Raw genomic sequence first — 25489 nt, forward strand, 5'->3', positions numbered from 1 at the left:
ACCCTTTCTCTGGCTCCGCCTGTAGGGGAATGATTTTTCAGGAATGGGTTACAAAGGCTCTCTGTTATCAAAAAAAGTTCTCTGTGTATCCCTGCAAGTATTTCCCACTATTAAGCACTGGCATTAACTATTAGTGAGGATGCCAATTAGGGGAGCCATTCTGGACCCCTGATTAAGCTCCAGGATTTAGATTTAACCCCTCTCATTATTGTGTCTTTCTCTTTTAAAAAAATTTCTTTAGAATTAACCCTCTGCCACCCTGAAAGTCTTTATCTACTCATTGTAATAAGGACCACTCTCTTGCCTTAGAACAAACATGCTATTATCTTTCCCATATGAAATACGGGGGATGTATTTTGACCTTTGGCAACCTCCTGAGGCTGGACATGGGGAAGAACCTGGTGACATCTGGTGTCACGAGGTCAAGGACTTCTGACCCCGCCCAGAATCTTCTCTGAGCCTGTGAATGGGTGCTCTGGGCCACGCCATGCTAAACACTCACACAAAGAAACAAGAGGAACCCTCCAAGTCCCTGGGGGCAAGGATGACGCTTTCTTCTCTCCTGATAATGACTGCACTGCTGGTCTTGGGCTGTGGGTTGTCATGGTGACTCAAACTGAAGTGCAGCAACGGGGCGGCCTGTCTGAAAAATAGGACCTCCTTTGACTCCACAGATTTAGGAGGGCACGAGGAAGAGTGTGCAAGCAACGGGGACCTCCTAAGGTAATCAGAGGGAAGCTGAGCTTCTGAGAGACCGGATGAAGGAGACATCACCTGCTCTCAGGAGATCAAGGGCCTCACCTAGGGTGACCTGGCTTGCCCCTTCCCTCCCCAACAGCTACTAGGGTGGAACTTGCCTATCTGACTGCTACCTGCTTACTAATCAGTCCTTTAAGTGGGATAAACCATTCACTCAATGACCAAAGCATGGAATGATTCCAGAATTTAAGTCCCCCCAAGAGCTTTCCTTAGGAAGCTCCAGGTACACAAGAGAGGGAAGAATTCCTCCCTCAAAAATGCATCACAAAGGAAGTCTGCTTCTACTGCTGGGGAGAATTCTCATCATCTCACCTCAACCCAGTCTTTAAGAACAAGCAGCTTCCTGATTGCCCTCTTACAGGGCTCAGCTCGAACTTTAGTGGGGTGAGGACAGTCAACCAGAGGAAGTTCCATGGGAGACAGAGGGTCTGTGATTTAGACTGAGGCTTAACAAGAGGAGCTGATAAAGCATCAGTTCCATAGTACTCCCTCCTTGGCTTGAGCCAGTGAGGAAGTCTTGTTTCGTGTATCACAAAACTAGCTCTGCAGATTGGCCCATGACTGGGTCAGAAGCAGATATCTCTGGTGTGGACTCCAGATTCAGACTGCTTGGGTTCCAACGCTCCATCGCTTACATGCTGAGAGACAATGGCCAAGTTACTTAACCCGTCAGTTGCTCAGTGTCTACGTCTATAAAATGGGCCTCTGAACAATGCCTTTCTCTTAGCATGGTTGTAAAGGTTAGATGAGATGATGTACGTGAAATTGCTTAGCACAGGTTCTGGAACATATTAAGTATTCAATAAATGGTAGCTGTTATCAGCAGCAGCAGTAGTTGTACTCGCAAAACAGCTGGTGAGGGCTTCCCTGGTGGCGCAGTGGTTGAGAATCTGCCTGCCAATGCGGGGGACACGGGTTCGAGCCCTGGTCTGGGAAGATCCCACATGCCACGGAGCAACTGGGCCCGTGAGCCACAATTACTGAGCCTGTGCGTCTGGAGCCTGTGCTCCACAACAAGAGAGGCCGCGATGCTGAGAGGCCCGCGCACCGCGATGAAGAGTGGTCCCCACTTGCCGCAACTAGAGAAAGCCCTCGCACAGTTCTGGTGAGGAAGGGCATGGATGGAGCCTGGGAGAAGAGGACAGGTCACTTCTCGGGTGATCAGAGTCGGGCGCGCATGCCCAGTGGCATGTCCGGTCCTAACCTTGGATTCTGAGATGTCTCTATGTGGGAAATTTCAGTTCTCTGCAGTTTAGGAGGGAGTCTCTAAACATACTTCTTGCCCTACTGGGCACCTGACTCGTGTCCCAGTAGCCTGTTTTAAGGAAGGAAACAGACAGACTCCCTTGCATCCCCCGAAGATCATAAGGGTTGTTACTAATAACAAATGTGTGTTTATACAGTGGAAGTCTGCGGGAACTGAACCTGTTTAGGATTAATTACAGGGAGACATACTAGCTATTTTCAAACACTTGAAGAATATGAGAATAGCCTTTTTTGAGTTTCCCAGAAGCCATTACTGAGGTTTAGTATAAGAAAGAGCTTCCTAACCTTCTAACTACACTGAGACAACTTATCACAGAAACTTATCAGCAAAAGAGTAGTAGGATTTGTCCCAGGGTGCGTGGAACGGGTTTCCATACCAGCTGGGTGAGAGGCTGTCCTGGAAGCCCTGAAGATTTTGGAAGTCCAGCTAAAGGAGGTGACTCTTGAGAGGCTGACACCAAGAGGATAGGGGTTTGGGGGTCCTTCCCAGGACTGCTGAAGCTTGTCCATGGAGACCCATTTGCTGCAGCCTCTGAGAAACTCTGAAGACTGAGACATCCTCCTATCAGCATTGGCCATCTGCCCAAATAAACAGGGCAAGAGAATGACCCAGGAGGGCTGGGTACAGAACAGGCTGGGCAAGTGTGGTGGAATAGCTGAAAAGTTTAGAGAAACAGGGAAAGGGGAGATGGGCAGGCAGGACAACCAACTACAATGCACCTGCTTTACTCCTGGTAGCGTCATGACAAGTGCCAGAAAGGAAACATCCAAGATCATTTTGGGTGGCAGAGACAGCTTGGCTTTGTGATGCACCCATAACTTGAGAGATGGAGAGAGAAGAAAAAAACACAAACCTCTTGCAAAAAGTCTTCGAGTCAAAGGACAGGAAATTTCCCAGACTAGCAGGGTATTCTAATCAGAGCCTTCTTATCGGAGTGTGTCTCCAGTCTAACAAGGAGAAATCCAATCTACCGCGGGCTGAACGCTAAATTAGATCTAATCAGGACCTGCTTTCTAACTGCTCAACAGCAGGTCAAAGCCCAATGACGGCTACAGTTGCTGGTTCTTTCTGGAAAGTGAGGTGGCCTGAGTTGTGTCAACTCTCGGTCTCGAGAGAAGGGGGGGATGCTTTGTCTTTACTCCCAGCTACTCAACTCCCTCTACTCAAAATGGTGATACTCAACCAGAGTTGCCTTCCCGGTCCATGCAAAGTACTGTTAGCTCTAGTCATCTCACGACTGCTGTCAGCTTGCAGCTGGGATACATTTCCTTTTTTAAAAAACATGCATTTATGGAATCTTTGCTACATGCCCTGCACTGTGCTAGACACTTTGATGCATGCTACGTTTCTCCTTAATGCATGCAAGGGCATAGAGCTTTCTGCAATCAAAACACAGACTGTAAAAGGATATTCACTCCAGCCCAGTGAAACACACCACCTCCAAATCTAACTCTAGGCCATGCTATTGTTACTCTTCTTGGAAGGGATTAATAGCTACAGTTAACTGGCCTTATAGTGGCAGCTATAACTTACAGTTTCTTTGCTACAAGCAAAGAATACCATCTGTGAACCCCCCAGCTCCCTGCAGAGCCCTGGCATGTCATTCAAACAAAGAGTCACAAAGGCCCACCAAGGGCTGCAACCTTTGAACACTAGTACGTAGGTACACAGAGACACAGAGAGTGAGATAGACACGGAGACAGAGGTGTGAAGGGCTGGATGGGTGGGATGCAGAGAAAAAGAACAGAATTTTCTTTCTCTTGCTTTCGGCTTCATTGAAACAAACCTGACTATTGCTGTGATGGATGTGCTGCCTGGAAACTAGCTGGGCATCTCATCCGGACATGATTCACATTCGTATATTGTCTTAGGAGACTCTGTCCAGGGCTGAGTCTTACAGGACGTGGGAAGGGTAGGGAGTAAAGATGTGAGAAGAAAAGGCTAAAGGAAAAGTCTCACTTCCTTTTTCTTTGGATGTCACCATGTGAGATGCGTTGCCAACCTTCCTCTTTTCACCATTGCTCCTGGCCGCCCACCCATCCGGAGCCACAACTTGACTACATTGTGTGCAAGCTCATAATGGAGCTTCACGTAACTGCCCACGGGAGCAGGGAGGCCCCAGGCCCCTTCCTTCCTGCCTGTGACTTGGAGGTGATTTTACAATGGCACATATACAAATGTGCATGCACACACACACACACACACGCACACACATTCATCTGTACTCAGATGTATGCCTCTGGGAACATACATCTTGTGCTATTCAGAGGTCTGGGAGGCTTCTGAGCCACAGGACCCCATAAGCTCTACTCCAGCTTCCACACCTATTTTGCTGTGTGACTGAGGGCAAGTCATTTACTGCTCTGAAACTTGGTATCTTCCATTGCTCACAGGATACTCAAGATCAGTTCCTAATACCAATAGGAATCGTGATGGTCCCTGAGCAGACATGGACATGCATACGCGCGCGTGCACACACACACACACACACACACACACACACACACACACACTCCCCACACCCATAGTACATGCGTGTAGATACTATGGCTACCTGATCGCAAACCAGAGATAATTCTCCCCCAATCATAAAGTCTTAAAATACAGGATGAGCTAAATTCCTTTCCTGGCCTCTCCACATCAGAGTTCATTTATCTTCTTCAAACATTTAAGCTCAAATGACCACAATGAAATAAATGCAAATAAATTATCCCAGAGCTTAAAATTTGAGGCAACAAATCTTCCTTTAAATTAAATAAACGCTTCCCAGCTCAGCCATATCTTACCCAGATAGAGTCACGCCGCTGACTGATCACGCTCTTCTCTAATTATTTCACTGCCCCACCCCTACCCTTCTTCAAGGTCTCACGTCTACCGGCAGCTCTGTTTCAGCTTTCGTATTGGAATACGGTGTATGAATATTTTAGTTCCCTAAGTTCCGAGCACACCCCTGCCCGATGCTTCCCTTTGTAGGATTCATCTCTGGCTTAATTTCTAGCCCCCCAAGCCTGAGGTTAGTGATTCATACCTGGGCCAGGCTCCCGAGCTGTATCATCTAGCTCGTTTACATTGACCTTAGCCTTCCTCTGCCAACTCCCTGGCTCTCCTTCCACCGAGAAGAGGTGATGGAGGTACGGGGTGGACAGCTCAAAAAAAAATTTTTTTTTTCCTTTTAATGGGCATAAAGTCAAAAGAAGAACTCTACAGAGCATGGCTCAAAGTTTGCAGGAAAGAGCCTGCAAATAGTTCCAGAGACACGATTAGTGACAAAGTTCCTACTCACAGCAGCTGTAGGGACACCAGCCCGTCAAACAATCCCTTGGCAATCTCGGTGATCTTGTTCCCATAGAGCACCCTGGAAAAGAGCAGAGAGGACAGTGGTCACTGCGGATGAGAGGCCACTGGAACTCCTTCAAGTAGGAGGTCGCCAGCTCGGCCCACTCTAGGGGGCATCTCAGAGCACTGGCTTCCCCAGCCTGCCTCACCTTCTCCTCACCAGTGAGACAGTGGGCTAGTGCCACTGGGGGCTGGAGGGGCAGGCTGTCCGGGAGGCGAGAAGAAATGGGCTCCATCATGTTCTACTCCTGGGCAGCCCAACTCAATAAATCATCCACAATAGGAAGACGCAATCCCTTTGTGGTATCTCCCAGAGCTGCTAATATGACTCACACCCCAGCAATAAATAAGATGTGTGGGAAGCTGGCCAGCCCTGTGTTTTCTTGTCTTCAATGGGTATTGATCAGGCTGAGCCCAGCCTATAGAACGTTTCCTTTTAATATCCTGTTGCATCCTAAGAATTCCTGAGCTGAGTCCTTTAATCATCCATCTAGACAGGGCTTTGGGTATCTGGGGTCCTATCTAGATGGCTCAGGGACTGCTGAGTCAAGGACTGGCTCTTAGGAAAAACTAGGGAGCAAGGAGTTGTTATCGCGGTACCAGCAGCTTCTACGTTACAGCCTTTTTTCCTATCCTCTGAGCTCCAGGAGCCAAGGAACTCAGAATTCTTTTACCCTTCTCTCTTCCACCCTACAGTGTCCCTCACACTGGGTGTCCTATTCAAGGGCTGGTCTCTGGTGACCTGTGAGGCTTGGGGAAGAAGTGTACTGGGTCTGCCTCCCCCGAAGACACTGCTGGCCTCTCTCTGCTCTCATCCATGGCACAGACCTTGCTGTCTCTTGGGTCCAGGCTCCTCCGAGATGGGGGGAACTTAGCTAAGAAGAATTTTTTAAAAAAATTCCCTCTCGAGCCCTGGAGTGCCTTGAATGAAGGCAGGATTCGGTCCCCACTCAGATTGCAAATCCAGGCTGTGATGTGTCATTGACGAGGCCAAATATGAGGATGAGGAAATGGTCAATGGGAGCGATAAACCCAACTCCCCATTCTCCAGACGCCACCAGGAGTGAAGAGTGAGCGTCCCGCTCAGCCTGCAGGTGTGTTTCATGAATGTTTCAACAAATTAATGGCTAAATAAAAGTCAGCACGATGGCTCAGGCTCGCATTTGTAATTCATACTATTAATGTCCCACTGCTCAGTGTGCCAAATGCAGTCGTGTCACTGTCTGTTCGCTGATGTCAGAACCTCCAGTGTAGCAGAAGCCGGAGGGACAACGGGGCTGGGGTGGGGAGGGGTTTCTCAAATCATGTGTCTGTATGGGGCGTCTCTAAGCCTCAGTGGGTCAAAACCACACTCCGGCAGGCTGACGTGGGCTGTGGGTCCACCTCGGGGCAGCTGGGCGTAGACCTGTCTGGCTTTGTCCCCAGATCTTTCCTTGACTTTCCTTCCCACCTTTCAGATCTGGGCTCCAACACCTCGTCCTTGGGAAGCTTCTTTTGAATATCTTAGTCAACATTTTCTACCACCTGTCACTCTATTTCTATTTCTTCATCCCTTTTCATTATGTCATGTTATATTACTTATACATTTATTTATTTTAAACATTTTCTGTGCCTCCTGCACCCTTGAGTATAGGTTCTGTGTGTGGTGACATCATGTGGCTTGTTCATGGCTGGGTCCCTAGAGTTGAAATCTGAATAGGATCTAACACAATAAATATTTGTTGAAAGAATGAACAGCTCTGGGCTTTCCTGGTGGCACAATGATTAAGAATCCTCCTGCCAATGCAGGGGACACGGGTTCGAGCCCTGGTCCGGGAAGATCCCACATGCCACGGAGCAATTAAGTCCGTGCACCACAACTACTGAGCCTGCGCTCTAGAGCCCGCGAGCCACAACTACTGAGCCCACGTGCCACAACTACTGAAGCCCGTGTGCCTAGAGCCCATGCTCCGCAACAAGGGAGCCCACCGCAATGAGAAGCCTGTGCACTGCAACGAAGAGTAGCCCCTGCTCGCCGCAACTAGAGAAAGCCCGCACGCAGCAACAAAGACCCAACGCAGCCAAAAATAAATAAATTAAAAAAAAAAAAAAAGAATGAACAGGTCTGGGGTAAAGGCTTTCCTGCCCTTTACATTGGCCATTCCTGACTTTGGACTGGGGGTGTTGGTATTCAAAGCTCCATAAGGCCAAGGGTCTTGTCTGTCCAGTTCACTGCCACATTCTCAGTGCCTATAAGGCTACTCAGTACACAGTAGGCATCTACTGAATGGCTGAATGCATGCATTGGGGGTGAGAGGCACTTCACTTAAACAATGCCCTGATATATTTCAGAATTGGCTAGTGGCATGCCAATTTCCTGTTTGGCAACCAGATTTTGAATTTCTTTTCCTGCAAGACAGGAAGCGTCTCACTGTCCTCAGATTGTTCCCAGATCCCGGCAGAGGGACGGCAGACAAGGGGAACAGGAGGGTGGGGACAGGGATAGGATCGTGGTGGCAGATGGCCACTCTCCCTTCTCCTCTGTGATCTTCAGCACAATAAGCAGACACTAATCTCACACACAATCCTGTCTTTGATATCCCAGCCAGATGTTCTACCCGATAAATGAGACTACTTTACTCCGCCAGCAGCAGGCAACAACTGAATCAAGAGACTTCCCTGTCTTCAGCCCCTTCCCAGTGGGATAGGGCCAGGTCGGGGGAGAATGTGTGTCTCGTTACCTGCCCACTCATCTATTAAACAAACCGGTTGCACAGAGAGACAAAGCATGGACAGCTTGCCTCTGAGCGTCCTTACTCTTGCCCCGGTGGGCAGGTCACCAAATAATACAAAAACTATCAACTGATGATACCTTTGCTGTATCTTATACATTTTATGTTATCTCAGGAGGGCAGCATAGCATGGGGATCAAGAGCACAGTTCTGGAGTCAGACTGCTTGGGTCCAAATCCTGCCTCTCTCGCTTGTTACCGTGGACTTTGGATAAGTTACATTTATTTATTCAACATATTTTTTTGGCACAATAACTACATGCCAGGTACTGTTTGAGGTGCCAGAGATTCAGCCAGGATCAAAAGAAATAAAAACCTCTGTCTGTGTGGAGCTTAGATCACCCATTTTCTCCAACCATTAAAGACAGAAGAGGATAGATCCTATATTTTAGGTCATGGTGAGGATGAAACTTGCAAGCCTCCTAGAATAGTACCAGGTACACAGTAGGTGCTCAATAAGTACTGCCAATGATTGTTGTGACTGTAATCATGAATGTGTGTCAGGCAGGACAGGTGTCATCGTCCCCATTTTGCCAGTGAGGGAACGCGCACAGAAGACTCAAGTGACAGTTCCTGTGCCACAGGGCGAGTCACTGGCAGAAATCAGGACAAAGCTCTGTACTTCCCTGCCCCTGAGGGTCTCTGAGCCCCTGGTGGGCATAGCTTTGGTTCCATCCACTAGGCTGCTTTAGGGTTTAAAAATCAAAGAAAAGAAAGGCTTATAGGATGGGGTTGATGCTTTCTCAGGACAATAGCCATGAGGTTGGTCTGGAGAAAAAGGCTTCAAATCAGAGGAAGAAAATGAGCTCCTTCCTTGACAAGGCCACGTGCACAAGTAAAATGGGTACATGGTAATAATCATACATTACGACTCTCTCCCTCCACCTCCCCGGACAGCACTGCCTAGGCATGTGGGATGGGAGTGCGGTTAGAGGAGAAGATGCATTTGAATTAGAAGCCAATAACTAGGAAGGCTGCTGGGCATTTAATCAATAAAAATAATGCATTTGGGGTTGTAGAAATATTCCCCAAGATCAATTTCCCCTGAAGAAATATTTGTTTCTTTTACCAGGTTGCCACAGGTGTGTAAGGGAACATAAAACCTTGATAAACACCCCCTGAAAAATATGGACGCCCCCCTCGCCCATGCTCCCACCCACACCCTACGCGCTTTGCTCCCCACTTACAGCGATGTGAGCGATTTCAGACCCTGGAAGGCATCTGGAGCGATGTCCGAGATCTGATTCTTGCTGATGTCTCTGAAAAATTAACCAGAGACTCTGAGAACATAGCTCAAAGGTGTGCTATGGCCATTCCTAAAGTGTGAACCAAGCATTTCAGGTATGCAAAATGGTGAGGATGAATTCATCACTTAATCAATTTATTTATTCATAGTGTGCGAACAGGGGCTTAAGGATCATTCAGTTCAACTGCCGCACGATAAAATGCACTACATTTGTATCACTCTTCTTGGCTTCCAAAGAATGCTCACTCATGGCACCTTGACTTTGACATATGGCCATGCACACGTGAGCAGGTGGGAAATGGAAGCCAGTGAGATTAGGGCCTCATCGTAGGTCTCATAACCAAGCAATTATAGCATAAACAAAGCAAAAGCTGGCCTTGCCCAAACACAGCCCAAGGTTCCTGTAAGCCTCACTTTCTTGCCTCATGCCTTGGCAAATGCTTATTTTTCTCCCCAGAAGTCCTGAGTCATTTCACCTCCTCAGTGACTTTTCCTTCCTGACCTGAATGGAGGTTTTGAGCAGTGACTTAAGTCTCTGTCTGGTTCAGTGCATCTTCCAGGCCGGGTGATGTAAAGACATCATGAGATTCTCATGGGATGGCTTTGAGACGTGGGCTTGTCGCTGGCAGTCCTCCTCAGATGGGAGCAAGCCCAGGGCGATGACGATCAGGGCTTTGGGATAATGTGAGCGAGAAGGATGCTGTGTGTTAGAAGGCAGCTAACCTGGCCTTGTTGGCGCACAGGAATCTCCCTGACCCGGAGGCTGCCCACTCTGTACCCCAGTGTCTTCTGAGTGCCTGTCTCGCTAACAACACTTTCCTGAGGATGGAGACTTCTCTTAGGAGTTATTAGCTCAGGGACAGCCTCTGGGCTCCTGTCCCTGGAAGGGGAGATGCTCCAATTTCCAGCTACAATGAACCTCTCTGGTTCCTTTTCTTTACCAAAATAAATCAATGGGTCTTTGCTTTTGTGGAGAAGAGGGAGAGCTGGGGTCTTGGAGGGTCAACAAGGAGGAGGCAAGGGAATATTGCCAAGCAAGAACATCTAAGCAGATTCCTTAGCAACTGCCTCCAGCGAGGCCAGACGTCCCAGCCCCACAGCCTCTTAAGCTCAGTCCTTCTGCCTGTGTCTCTCCTCCTCCTACTATCCTTCAAAAGGGCTGCCCAACAACCTTTGCCTAGTCCTCTGCTCCCTTCCCTCCTTGTTTCCAAGACCTGCGAGTTGAAAGACACTCCACAGGTTAAGGTCTCTTAGGCACAGCTGTTGAACTTATCCCTTTAGCAGGCGAGATCGCCTCTAACAAATGCACAGATTGTGCTCGCAAACTAGTCAGCTTACACTGGCCTTTTCTTCAGAGCTCTGCTTTTGTATAAGGGTCTTAACAAGCAAATGCTCCGGATTATCCTAATCTTGCTCGCAACTCAGCCTGCCTGCCTAGCAAGGCATTTCAGGCAAGCGTGCAGGGTCGGTGCTCCGATCAGACTAGTGAGAGAGCCTCATTTGTTTGTTTTTTGGGGTTTTTTTTTTCCCCTGACATTTTTTTTTTTTTTTTTTTAGATTTATTTATTTATTTTTGGGTGTGTTGGGTCTTCGTGTCTGCGTGAGGGCTTTCTCTAGTTGCGGCGAGCGGGGGCCACTCTTCATCGCGGTGCGCGGGCCTCTCTTGTTGCGGAGCACAGGCTCCAGACGCGCAGGCTCAGTAGTTGTGGCTCACGGGCCTAGTTGCTCCGCGGCATGTGGGATCTTCCCAGACCAGGGCTCGAACCCGTGTCCCCTGCATTGGCAGGCAGATTCTCAACCACTGCGCCACCAGGGAAGCCCTCCCTGACATTTTTAATGTGATGTCCCTTCAAGGTCCTTGGCCCTCTACCATGTCAGAGGAGGTTCTGCGACCAGTGGGGAAGCCCTCTGCTTTAGCCTTGTCAGGGCAAATTCATTTTCAGTTCACAGCTAGACTTCTGGATGCACCCGTCTCTAAGGACAAGGTGAGATGTCTCATGAGTTGGAGATGCTGGGCAGTGGAAACTGGAGAAGTGATAGTTTAGCTGGGAACTGACCCTGGCGGTCACGTCATCTTAGTTCTTCATTCTGCAGGAAGGGAACAGCGGCCACAGGGAAAGTACCTGTAGCCACAAGTGACTGGACACAGCGATTTGGGTACAGAGCTGGCATCTCCAGTCTCCCTTCCATTTCACCGTGACGGGTGCAGAAGGTGGTGGCCCTGGCCAGGAAGGTAGGCTGGGGAAGGCTTCAGTGCCCACCCATCTCCACGCCTGACCCCTCCCAGTCCACATCAGGTGGTCCCAGAGCTGACTCCTGGTGTTTGGGTCGCCCTCGATGACCAGTGGTTCTCAAACCTCACTAGGGTGTTTATTAAAATGCACCCACAGAGGGTCTGATTTGGCCCTCTGGAGAACTGGGGTTAGAAATCTGCATACGTAACAAATCTCCAGATGATTCCCAGGCAGGTGGTTTCTGAGTCATACTTTAGACCAGTATTTCAGAATCTGATCAGTCTCAAACCTACCCCAGGTCCCCTGGGGCTTGATAAACTGGATGGCGGAGAGGAAGTGGCCTTTGCAGACAGTTCAGAAGTGAGGTGGTAAATTCCAGTGCCGACGAGGGTCAAGCGGGGATTATAAGTGTGAGACACTAGGAATTGGTGGAACTTGTGGAATATTGCTCTACCTTAGAACGTGGGAGGGAAAGAACTCAACACCTTTGAAGGTTTGGCCTTCAAGTGTCAGTGCTCTCGGTTAACCAACCCTGTAAGACTGGGGCATCCTCTCTGACGTCTGCTATTCTCCCTGCAGATGGCGTCTCTATCTTGGTACTAGATTTTACCTGGAAGTACTTTTTTTACACTAAGCTGACCGCTAGAAATTCATCCTCTTCAGGGACAAAGCCATTCAACATTCAGTCAAGCCATTCAATCAAGGAAAATTTTTTTCTTTTTGTCATTGGAGATAAGAAGAGGATGCGGTTCACTCATAGCTGAGGGAAAACCTTTTCCTGCGAGATATTAGAGATAAACTGGTCACGTATACCTAGGAGGAGTTCACCCTTAGGGTTGTAAATTCTGTTTTCACCAGGGACCCTACTTCTCCAAAGCCCTTGCACTTCAGTGTGGGTTTCTGAAGTTCTGTTAGTCAGAAAAATTTCTAAGTGGTCTCTCTTCCCTACCGCCATCCCCTTGGGGGGGGGAAAAAGGGCATCATAGTAAATATCAATAGCATCAGAAGTGATCAAAAATGATTTACTTCCCAGGTCGTGACAGAGAAGACCTTATGAATTTTGAATGCACAGATCATGGCAACTCCAATGGGATGGAGAAGGGACAGTAAAACATAGTCACACTCTAAATTACCTGGACTTCACAAAAAATTAGAGCAGTCACTTAAATCATGTAAGAGATATAGGTTGGGGCCGTGACTGAACTTGTCATTTTTCATTGAAATTACTATCTGGCTGCATAATCAAGCTGGGCTTTAAAAATGAATTGGGGGGGCATATGGAGAGTGAGCTGGAGAAGCAGGGAGACCAGGAGATTAATGGCCCAAGGTTTAAATATTAAGGTCTATATTTATACAGCTCCTCCAGCAGGAATGCTGCCAAAGGGAGGGAAGGAGTACGTGCTTAGGGCTGGCGCATTATGTTGGTTTCTACTTCTGGAACTGTACCAGGAGAAAATCTTGTTTGGTTTGGATTTCCAGGGAGATGGGAAGTTGGCTTCCTAAGATCTGAGGGTAAAGCGTACCAATGCCACTGTTTCGCAGGGATGTTTATTTTTAACATAAAAGGAGCAAGCAGACACTTAACCTCTTTAATGCAGGCCCTCCTACTCAAGGGAAACCGATGAATCAGCCTGCGGTGGAAGGGAACAAGACCAAGTCCATGCATATTTCTACCTGCCCTCTCTCTTTTCTCTGTGTGGGGGGCCAGAGAGAGTAGGCAAGTGCAATCAAAGCAGCATCGTGATTACTGGGCTGTAATAAATGATTTCTTAGCCTGGAAAAGGGACAGGAGCCTCCCTCCTAGGCTCTTAATATCTGTGATGGCAATGGCTGGGTTGTTTCTGAGTCCTACTAGCCTCCCTTCAGAGCACCCCGCTCTGAGTGACTCACAGAGCAGTGCTCAGGGTGGTCATGTGATGGGGAGGGGTGGCGCTGATGATGTTACCACGATGGCAGGGATGAGGGTCATGAGGCTCAGATGCTGTCAATGGAGTAGGGAAGGTACCCTGCAGTGTTGGTGTCAGCAGGCACTGATAGGCTGTAGTGATGGCGCGGTATTGGATATGGTGGTAATGGCCATGCTGGGGATCATCATGGGCAAGGGAGGTTCCAAGGCTTCTTATCTCACTTAGAAAGATTAGAAAGTCCTTACCATGGTCTAAAGAGCCCACGGGAGCTGGCCCTTATCTACGTCTCCAGCACAATCCCCACCACTTTCTCTTCGTTCACCCCGTTCCTCCTCACTATTCTGCAAACCATCCATGCATGCTCCTGAGAACTCCTCTAGACTCACTCCCTTCCTTCATTCAGGTCGCCTGCACACGGAGGCCTTCATGGGTCAACCCATCTAGAGACCACCCCTCCATCAATCTCTAGCCCCTTCCCTTCTTTTGTTTTACTTTCTAGTACTGGTCAGTTTCTGACATTTACTTGGTTTTATTTCTGTGCCCTCCCACTCGAATATGCAAGCTCCATCAGACGAGCCTTTGTTTTAGTTCACCCTCTACCCACAGATCCCAGCACGGTTCTTTGTTCCCGGTGGACATCGGCTAAGAATCTGTTAGATGAATGCGTGCATGGTGGTAGGGATGTTGGTGACGGTGCTGTAGGATGATATAGGGAAATGGCCGCATCTCTACTGAAGCTCCTATACTTGAGGTCCACATCCCCCAAACCAGGGGACAATCAAATGGTGAGATGGGATTGTTTTAGGCTGACACAGCCCCACCTCCCACCCAGATCATTTTACTTCACTCTAGTTGGAGTCGCCCTTAGATCTGAGGTGCCTAAACCCAGACACCGCCCCATCTGAATGCAGCACTCTGGCCTTACCTCCCCGTCTTGGGAGACATTCCAGGTCTGACACTGCACTCTCCTGAGGATTGCGATGCAGCCTCTCATCTGGGCAGGCTGCCCACTACACGTAGTGCCCCCCCAGACTGAAAACATTTGGGCCCATTTCTCTCCAGGGGAGACTCACATTCGCTTCAGTTTCTTGTACTGGGTGAAGGCTCCAGCAGGGATGGATTTGATGGAGTTCTGTTCCAGGCGTCTGAGAAACAGAGCAGAAAAGAGTCGATTAACCATCCACCCAACAACAAATGGTTGCCGGGGGGCCTTGAGGACAGGATATGGTCTCTCCCATCACGTGGCATACATTCTTAGATGAGGGAGCCTTGGTAAACACCGTCCGAAAGCCAGAGACTCGTGTTCTGGTGTGTGGAGCGGCCAGCTCAGGGTCTGATACCCCCTGGGAGAAAGCTAGAAAAGATGACTTCTCCTTGAGGATATTTGGTTCTTGCTTATGATAAGTTGTCTTTGGGGGGCAGTTGTCATCTTCAGAAAATGCTGTAGGAAGTAACCAGAATGCTGAAAAAGTCAAAGGGATAAAGAGAAGGAAGAGTAAAGAGACATGGACAGATAGCAATGCCTATCTGTTCTGGAAGCATGTCACCATTCAGTTAAAACCTCCACCATCCTGCTGCTGGGGTGCAGTACAGGCAGAGACTTCATTTCTGGGCTTTTCTTTTTTTAATGGAGGTATAATTGACATATAACTTTAGTTTCAGGTGTACAACCTAATGATTCAGTATTTGTTTCTGGGTTTTTCAATTGGCTGTTCTAATATGATGAAGAAACAGCCTTCAAGTCTCTAGGCTCCGAGCCTGACATTCATCAAACTGGCTCCCTGATATCCTGAGGGCCCCAGGGGCCCCGAATGGGTCACTCCCCTGGGTTGCTGCTACAGTCTGTAGCTTTATGGCCTTACGGACTTTGCTGAAATGCTCCCTCTCCTATTATTCTGGAAAGAACAAGAGATGCTGCAGGCCCAGGGCCCAGAGCTTCCTTGGAAGAGGAACATGGGGAGCGAGCAAGCCTTTTCATTCCTCATTCTTTCATCTATCAAATGACTTCCCGTCACCAAGAACAGGTGTGGGGGGAAACAGGCATGAGCGAAGGCGGGGCCCTCTATTAGAGGTGATGAATGACGGCCTGGTCCAGGCTGAGAACTCAGCACTTCCTCCTCATCCATCTCCCGTCTCTCCGAGGTGTGGATCTTTTCATCACCTCCTCATTTGGCATGGATGTTCCCCAAACCCTCTGCTGGGAAGACACAAAAAAGGGTGTGTGTGTGTGTGTGTGTGTATGTGTGTGTGTGTGTGTGTGTGTGTGTGTGTGTGTGTGGAAGGGGAGGGCCGGGGGAAGCAGAAGGAAGAGATGGGAGGAACTGGCTCTCTTGGAGGCTACATCTAGAGGATGCACACTTCAGGCTGGGATGAACCCATTCATCTTGAAGAGTAATCCCCGCTGCAGAAGAGGGGAGACAGTTGTATTAATTTGTGCCTCTGCGATCTCATCTTCATTGGGGGAAAGAGAGTATTTGTTACTGGAACCACTAATGGAGCAGTTTGCCAGCAATTTTCCCATTTCAAACAACATCTCAGCTGCTAATGTGGAATGGTTTGTCAGGCCTACCCATAACACAGACAAATCACTCTCCAGGCCAAAGGAAGGGGGTGAGGGGGGGAGGAAGAGGAAGGGCGGGTGAGAGGAGAGAGGGAGCATCAGGACAGATCATTCTTGGCTGCCAGATGAATCGAGTCTACAAATGAGGCTGCCATGGTCTATTAAGAGAGCCTCCGTGGGGCTGGAGGGGCCGGGGAGCGTGCTCTGTCGAGCACGTGGGCACAGGCTGGCTGGACAGCGGCCTGGCTGGCCCGCGGTGAGCCAAAAAGCACGCCACAAGGTCGCAGAGGCTGCGGGCTCCTGGATATAGCCACCCACAGAGGCAGCAGACCCAGGCAGGCTGCCTTGACTGAGAAGTTCCAAGGACATTCTCATTTTCCAGCTAAGCAGAGTTCAGGGATTTCTCAGCCAAGGCAGCAGCTCCGTGAACCTCTGGGGCTGCCAGTCAGGTGGCAAATGCTCTCCAGGAATCCTGGGATTCACCTGCCATTTTGGCAGGGGGATTGCGGCTGGAGGATGCCTCTGGAGAGAGCCACTGTCTGTAACGATGGCAATCCCCTCAGTTTCTGCAAGAGGATCCACTGCTCCTAGCTGCAGGCCAAGAGCCCAGGCAAGTCAGGTCAGCTGGCTGACCATGCAGTTCATAATGAATAACGTCCACTTTAGTAATCGGTGCAAGAGCTAAGGGAAGGATGAATCAGTGAGTAGGATGTGATACCTATCCCCAAGGAGTTTAATAATCTGGTGATAGAGACCAGCCCAAGACGGTCCATCACAGAACCAGATTTTATTGCTAACATAACAAGAAGAGTTGTCCTTTATGGACTCGAGTTGGTTTATGTCTATTATCTCTTTGAATCCTTACACTTCTGAGGCAAGTTGTGTTGGCCCTACTTTGTGGACGAGGAAAATAAAACCTACATGGATCAAAGAGCCTATCCGAAGTGACAGAGCTAATAAGTGGCAGAACTGGCATTTTTCTCTTTCTGTCCATTGGATGCACTGCCTTCTCTATTTTTTGAAAACAGAGAAAGTGAAGTCCATATACTAAAATAGCTTTCCCAAAGTCCCAGAAAAGTTTAAGGGGTGAAGACCCCAGTACTCATTCTGAGACATCATGCAGCCTCTGCAGAAGTAGGTATGTTGTAAAAAGGCTGTAGGAGTTGAGGGAAGATGGAATATAGATGCATGTGTGTGTATATGTATATATATATACACACACACATATATATATCAATATATGTATAAAATATGCAAATAGAGTGCAAAGGTGTGGCTTTGAACAAAGAATTCCCATCTTAGCCTGTTAACCCTGGCAGGGACGTTGCTGTGTATCTTGTACTCTTCACCCTTGCACACTCTGGGGATGGTCTTTATTTCTGCAGTCTCTCTGCCTCTTATGCTGCTGTGGGTACCCGCTGGACATCCAACCCCTTACAGGGTGCCAAGGCCAGGACGTGATGTGGGTTAGCCTTGCCCCAGGGGGCATTAGAGTTTGTTAGTGTGCTTCAGATGTAAAGTTAAGGCAAGGGTGAGGATAGTAACAGTAAGAGCTACTATGTATCAGCTTGTACTTGTAAGTCAGGCATCAGACTAAGAGCTTTGTACCGTACATCTAACTTAGTATTGACACCTCTCTGAGGCAGATCCTGTTTGTTTTCACTACTCCCACTTTAAACATGAGAACACTGAGGCTCAGAGATGTTAAGTCACTTGTCCATATTCACAAAGCCAGGAAGAGCTACAGCCGGGACTCAAACTCAAGTTCATCCAATTGGAAAGCCTGCACTCTCAGTCACTGAGCTTTGCTGAATACCGTGTGCTGCGGAGGCACCTTCATTCCTTTAGTCATTGCCCGCTCGTCCTCAGGAAAACTGCCCCTTGGTCAAGGGAGGAAGTCTGGGGTGTGTGTGCACATGCACGTGTGTGGGCACACACACAGTCTCTATGCAGCAGGCAGCCTCTGGTGGGTTTTTGCACAGCTTGGAACAAGCATGCAAAGATCCATACTCCCGGTGACAAAAATTCAGTGTGAAAGACAAAAAGCAGCATTAGCATCAGCAAAAAACTGTCACATTTAGGGATGTGTCTGAAGCCAGCGGCTGTCTTTGGTCTCTCTTAACTGGCACATGTGTCTTTCTTTGGCAAACATTCTTCAGGCTGCAAACTGATTTAACAGAACTAGCATAAAAACAAACATACAAATCAAACATCTGAGCACCTTCCGGCACTGGTAGAAACAATGCGAACACCTGATGGGGATTTCAGCCATTTGCGTTCTGTATTGATTTGCCCTAGTTCCTCAGTGCTTCCTTAATGATCTGCCATTTGCAAACACGCGACTGAACACAATATATTTCTAGCAATACATAAGTCAACGTGATGCCAGAGGAACTGGCAGGGGCATAGCTGGTGCAGGGCCATGGCAGCAAGTCAACTGATAGAGAGTTTCTGGAGCTGGATTAGAATACTGGTTGCAATAATGGTGGACATCTACCATTTATTGAGGGCTTTTTATATATCAGACACTGTGCTCTTCACACACTGGCTCATTTTATTCCTTCAACAATACTACAAAGCAAGTAGTATCACTAATATAATAACAACAGAGATGAGGCATGTGGGCATATGTGACATGAGACATTCCTAACCAGCTTTGCAGAGTACCTGGCATTGCCTACAGAAAAGAGAGGTGCAGACACAGAGCCAGATTTGCTCTTCTTATTATATGCATATTCTCAGATGTCTCCAACAGAGAAATCTTTGTCATCAACTTAGAAAAAAATGAGAACTTGAGACTAAAGCATTCTATCATGTCACATATGTGACATGTGCATAAGCTTTTTCCTTTTAGATTCCACTTAGTAGCTTTCAAACATTGTGCTAATTTTCTACACAATTATGTTATATTATTTAATCTTCATGGAGAATCTCTAGTAGGGACGATGAGCCCCATTTTGCAAAGATGGGAACTAAGTGAAACATGAGATGTTAAGAAAGGTACCAAGAAAGAGGCAGAACTAGGATCCAAACCCAGGACTATCTACCCCAAGGCTCTGTTCTTAATTATTCTGCTGCCTGATCAGCTTCACCTTTATCCCACCTGCCCCCAACCCACCCTATCCCCCCTCCTTCCACGTGGAAGCCCCCCAGAAACCTGGTGTCCTCAGAAGAAGATGTGGTATGTATATACGATGGAATATTACTCAGCCATAAAAAAAGAACAAAATAATGCCATTTGCAACAACGTGGATGCAACTAGAGATTATCACACTAAGTGAAATAAGTCAGAAAGAGAAAGACAAATACCATATGATATCACTTACATGTGGAATCTAAAATATGGCACAAATGAACCTATCTACAAACAGAAACAGACTCACAGACATACAGAACGGACTTGTGGTTGCCTGGTTGCCAAGGGAGAGGTGGGGGAGGGAGAGGGATGGACTGGGAATTTGGGGTCTGTAAATGCAAACTATTACGTTTAGAATGGATAAACAACAAGGTCCTACTGTATAGCACAGGGAACTATATTCAATATCCTGGGATAAACCATAATGGAAAAGAATATAAAAAAAGAATGTATATATGTGTAAAACTGAGTCACTTTGCTGTATAGCAGAGACTGGCACAACATAGTAAATAACTATACTTCAATTTTTTAAAAAAGGAAAAGAATCCCTGATGTTGATGATTTCCAGAGCCCTCCAGCCCTTTTGTTCTGCTGGCTGCTTTTTTTTTTTTTTTTTTTTAACTTCTCTCTCTTTTTAAAAATGTTCCTGGTGACCAGTATCCTGGGAGCATATTTGCTTTGTTTAGCAGATAAACCATTGTTTATCTCCCCACCCCAGATAAACAATGGGGTTGAGGGGAGGCTAAGTGGAAAATGGGGCTACCTTTTCCCCTAGATGCTTTTGATGTATGATTTGACGTTTAAGTCCATCCACAACCTTTCTCTGGCAACTAAATTTACCTGTTATAGCCAAGGGCATGAGACTCGGGATGACACTAAGTGGAGGTGTAGAGCAAAAATGGAAGAAGATGGGACAGAGATGAAGGTGAGGTTCTAGGCACAGATGGCCCCTCTCGAGCCCTGAGGCCAGGAGGGCGGAACGAAGACCACAGAACAGAAGAACGTGTGGGCCTCTGGCTCTTCCCAGAATCTATCCCTGCTGGAGGCTGCAGCGGGTTCAGAGAAACGACAGGGAGCAGCAAGGACAGCACTGTGGGTGGGAGCTCAGTTTTGAGGAAAATCTGCAGTGAACTGTCTCACTGTGGGTTCTCTGGAAGAAAGCTGTTTTTAGAGGAATTGGCTCTGCTATTCGGGGAGACCAGTGCACACTTCTCTGAGCTGCTTTGGCTTGAAAAAAATCTAGAAGAGTCTGCTAGATTGCTTTGCATGAGAGATAGACCTTCCTTCCCCTGAATTTTGGGGAGCGTAGAACCCCTCCCAAGGTTTAAGTGCATCACTGCCAGCTAAGGATTGCACGTGTAGGGAACAGAGAACCAGATGTGGTGCAAAGCGACCCTAAGGAGAAGGAGAAATCTGGGTTATATAGGTGGCTATGGACACGAGGTGGAATTCTTGATGGTAAAAAGAGAAGTCACGTTCAGATGTCTTTGGGATGATACATCAGACACTTCCTGTGCATCTTGGGGTGCATGCTACAGTTTCTACTCTCTGCTCCCTCTTTCTTATCTTTCAACCTCCCCCACCTACTGGTCTTCTCTCATTGATAAGAGGATGAATTTTAACTGCTCGAAAGACTTTTAGGCCAACACACAGATCCCCAGGCACGGGTTTCGTTGCCTTAAGGAACAAACAGGTCTCCTCTGCAAAGGTCTCTCTTACATGTCACCTCTCCCAGTACCTAACCAGAGAATCTTGCCTCATCTGCTTTAATGTCTCAGCTTCATTTTATCACAGAGGAGAATGAGGCAAGCACAGCAAGAGAAGTTCTAGGCGATCTGTCTGGTGGGTCGTGTGTGCCCGGTCAGCAGGGGCAGCCTTATTTCCATGTCTGCATACATTTGCATGAAGATGAGCTACTGCCAAGCTCCATTCACAATGCAAGTGGCTAGCCTAATTCTTGAACCTGTTCTCTCAACCATAATCTTCAAAGAACTGACGGAGCTTTATGGAGGGATCTTACGCAGGTAGCTTCAGCTCCTGTGATGTGGTTTCCAACCTTTCTCACCATGCCTAATATAAAAGTGGTGGCAGTAGTAGCTGCAGTTGTAGTAAAATAATACCAATCGCTGCTAACATAGTATATCCTATGCGCCAGACCCAATACTAAGCATCTGATAGCATATATTCATTTCACTTTCACACGAACCATAAAGATGGTACCACTAGCCTCCAAATTTTTCAGTTGAGTAAACCAAGACTCAGAAATGTTATTTGCCAATGGCTAAAAGGCAGGGCAGAGCTAAAATGTGGGTCTGCCTGAATTCATGGTCTACACTCTTAAGACCATGCTTGTTGTTTGTGGCTGCTTATTTTTAGAAGTACTCTAGCTAGGTTGGCCATTCCCAGACTTCTAGATTTCATAGGCTAGGTGGTTACAGACCTCTTATTTTGTCAATTAAGGCAACCTCTGTGTGTCTGTTATATATAACATTTATATATAGACTTATATTTATAATTATATAATAATGACACATATGATTAAACACATATTTATATTACACACACATATTCATCCTTCAGTGGCCATCATTTTATAAAATGAAGAGTATTTTTTAACAACAATGATAACAGAGTAAGGAAGTCTAGAAATTTAAAACAAAGGACACTTCCTGAAATGGAATATTTTTGCTCAATGGAAAAATATCACATTGTTCTTGTTATTCTTACTTGACCTCATTTAAGGAAAAACTCAGTAATAATCAGACAGCCTTTCAGAAAGAACTAGCCTAGCTTGTCAATGTTCCTTTTAAAATTCAATGTCCAGGTGTAGGCCCAACGGCCCAGGTATGGTCTGGCCTCCATGGGTCGCATCTCCAGTGGGGACGTCTGTAATCTCTCTCCCCCAGACACCTGAGCTGTGTGCCCGTGAGGCCCAGGCTGGAGGCATAGGGGTGTGGAGTGGGAGAGGAGGGCGGGCAGGCCCGAGCTCCTGAATCAGGGCTGGGGTTTGGGACCTGGTCAGCGGAAGGTCTGTGGTTGACAAAGAGAAAAGATAAAAACTGGCAGATGTTAGGGGAAAGGAACGAGGCGGGGCAGAGAAAGAAAGCAACGTGCTATGGGAATCTGAAATGAGATGAATGTTGGCAGGAATTCTGTCTTGACACCCTTGTTGGGAGGCCCAGAGTCCTACCCTGGCATGGATGGAGGGGACGGCTCTTGTGACGAGGAACACAGGGTTAACTGGGTGGAGAAAGAGACCAGGCTGGGGAGGAAAGTGGGAAGACCGTGGGTGCAGAGAGGGAAAGAAGCGGGGCGGCGGATCAAGGGAGGGAGAAAAAGAGAAGGGGGAACGGTACAGAAAAGGCAGAGAGGAGGGACAGGCGTAGGGGGAAATGGGGGACGAAGGGCAGGGGGTGGGGATGGGCGGGACAGGTGTGAGGTCTAAGTGAAGTCCCGGGAAGGAAGGGCTCTCCAAGGCTACAGCAAAGGACCACAAGGAGTGAAGGCAAGTCACGGTAAAACACAAAGGGAATTCACTGTTGGTTTTTGCTAAAAGAAGACTGATGGCTGAGTGAAGGTGGAGGAAGGTACAGAAGGTGTGGATGTCAGGGCCAAAAAAACACTTGTGGCTGACTCGCTCCTGCCTGCAGGAAGGGTGTGGAGGCATGGGTTGTGTCCACTGGGGCTGGGAAAGAACGTTTTAAAGGGAATCAGAGAAAAGCTGGCAAAGCAACTGAAGAAAGAAGAAACGAAGGCTCCCCTGTTGTAAGTTATATGTTTCTTCTCATCTCAATCAGGGTGAAACAAAGTCATTAAAATGATCTGGCCCCTCATTACCCCTCTGACCTCATCTCCTGGCACTCTTCCTTGTGTTTACTCCACTCCAGCCACACTGGCCTCCTGGTATACCAGGCACAGTCCTACCTCAGGGCCTTTGTGCATGCTGTCCCCTCTATTTGCAATACTCTCCTCCAGATATCCACTTGCTTTTTCTCTCACTCACTTCTTTATTTTTCTGCATAGAACCTACCATCTTCTAACATAATATCTAATTTACTTTGTTCAGTTTATTGTTTATTGTACTCTTCCCTCAACTAGAATGCAAGCACCATAAAGGTAGAAATTTGGTCTATTTTGTTCACTGCTGCTCCCTAAGCACAGAACAATGATTGGACCACAGTGGGCTCACAATAGATGTTTGTTGAATGAATGCATGAATGAATGAAAGGGTCAGTGGGTCATCTATTGGAATGCATTGGGAACAGAAGGGCATGCATAAGAGGAGAAAGAGGAGGGGGAGGAGGGGAAAAGGGAGGAGGAGGAAGGAGAGGAGGGGGAGGGGGAGTAGGGAGAGGAGATGATGCAGCAGAGAGGTGAGGGAAATGTATACAATATCTTTTATTTGGAGGGATTTTATCTAATGGTGTTTGTAGTTGGGGGGGTTCCATCTAATCATGTGTTTAATAAAGCCATCTAAAGATGAAGGTAGAAGTGAAAACAGTTATTGTCATGTAAAGAGTGATCTTCAGGTCAATGTTCACTGACCCTCTACTCAATCCAGAATGAGACACTGGCCATTTTCTAACATATGAGAGAAGAGTGGACAAGATTAAGCTACATGGACAAACAAATTTTACTGGAGTTTTGGACACCTGTGCACACACATAGACACACACAATCTTGTCTCATTACCCAAAGGTCTAATCTAGATGACAATAATCTGATTTGAGATGATTAAGAGCTCAGTCTCTTGCTCAGTAATAGTAGCTGTGAAATCAGTTCATTATTCGTATACTTTCCTCCTCCACCACCATTTTATAGAAGGCTTGCCCTTGTGTCAAGGGCTATATTAAGTGCTTTACATGTGGTATTTCATTTAGTTTTCACAATGACCCGTTGAGTAATACTATAATTATCACATACTATAAATGAGAATACTAGAGACGAGGGAGAGCAATTATTTTGCCTATAATCACAAACAGCTAGTACATGGTAGAGGCAGGATATAATCCCGGGGTGACTCTAGGGCAGGGACTGGCCAACCTTTACTGCAAAGGGCCAGACAGAAGATATATTAGGCTTGGTGGGCTGTAAGTTCCTTTGTCACAACTACTCAATAATGCCCTACAACAACAGCCATAGGCAATACATAAATGAATGGGTGTGGCTGTGTTCCAATAAAACTTTATTTACAAAAATAGGTGGTGGACATACTTGGCCCATGGGCTGTCATTTGCTGACTGTGCTCTAGAATCTATGCTCTTAACCCCTGAGCTATCATACCTGGGAAAGCCTGGAAAGAGAGCAAAGAGATTGCTGAGTGCTTTCAACAGTCAGCTCTAACAGCCCAGCATGCCGCCAGCCTGTGGGAGACTGGCTGAGACCAAGAGGCGAACTCGCCAGGGACAGAGGGCAGCAGGCAGGCACTTACATTTCAACGATGCCCTCTGGCAAGTTGGCGGGGATCTCCGTCAAGCCCTTCCCTCGACAGTCCACGATGTTATTACTGCAAGTGCAGGCTGAAGGGCAGGAGATGGAGTTGGCATTGCAGGATGGAGGCTCCGAGTGCGGGCCTGTGGGACCAGAACACAATGGTCAATTCATGTCAGTGTCAGGAGGCGCCTGGGCTTCTGTGTCTCTTAACCGGCTTCCCAAGGAGGCAGCGTTACCTGATGAGCTACCTGAAAAATCATCACCAACTAACATCGGCCCTCAGATGGAGACACAGCTGCTGCTGGCTAAACATTTAGCCAAGAGGAGAGAGTCTACTCTTGACCTGACCATTTGTAGATTGTTCCACTTGCTCTGTCATCCCCTCATCCTTAGTCTTTCAGAGACAGAGTTGCTCTCAGAATCAATCACACATGAAAATATGCCACTGCAATGCAAAGAGCATACGCTGGGACTACTTTTTCAGGGAGTCCAATGTCTGAATGACATTCCAGGGTTTTGGGCTTTTATCTGGGGCTTGGATACCGCATGTAGACACATCTTCGTTTCTTTCTCAAGTGGCTGGAAGTCACTATCAAAACCAAGTGGGAAGAGAAAAGGTGACAGAATTTCCTCATTTGGGGCACTGATGTTGTCCAAGTGTCAACAGAGCCATCAACAGCGACATCCAAGGCCTTTTTAAACAGCTTTTATGTCCCAAGAACATGCAAATAAAACTTATCTCACTAGAAAAAATGAATAAGTTACTACATATTTTGGAGTCTTAGTTTTGTTTGAGGTGAGAACCCATGTGAATTTAACGCAAAGTGGTAAAAAACCCAAG

The 25489-nt window shown here is 47.4% G+C and overlaps 1 protein-coding gene across 2 annotated transcripts in view; it reads right to left on the reverse strand.

Moving 5' to 3' along the window:
* Nucleotides 1-25489, reverse strand: part of SLIT3 (slit guidance ligand 3) — a 619464-nt gene that overhangs the window by 114204 nt on the left and 479771 nt on the right. For both annotated transcript variants that reach the window (XM_082378749.1, XM_082378748.1), the window contains exons 9-12: nucleotides 24647-24788; nucleotides 14593-14664; nucleotides 9320-9391; nucleotides 5310-5381 (exon numbers count right to left, since the gene is read on the reverse strand). In XM_082378749.1, coding sequence (XP_082234875.1) covers nucleotides 5310-5381; nucleotides 9320-9391; nucleotides 14593-14664; nucleotides 24647-24788 — 358 coding nt within the window. The remainder of the gene's footprint in view (nucleotides 1-5309; nucleotides 5382-9319; nucleotides 9392-14592; nucleotides 14665-24646; nucleotides 24789-25489) is intronic.

This window comes from Balaenoptera borealis (assembly GCF_965194805.1).
Source record: "Balaenoptera borealis genome assembly, chromosome: 2".
In the NCBI taxonomy this organism is placed as follows: domain Eukaryota; kingdom Metazoa; phylum Chordata; class Mammalia; order Artiodactyla; family Balaenopteridae; genus Balaenoptera; species Balaenoptera borealis.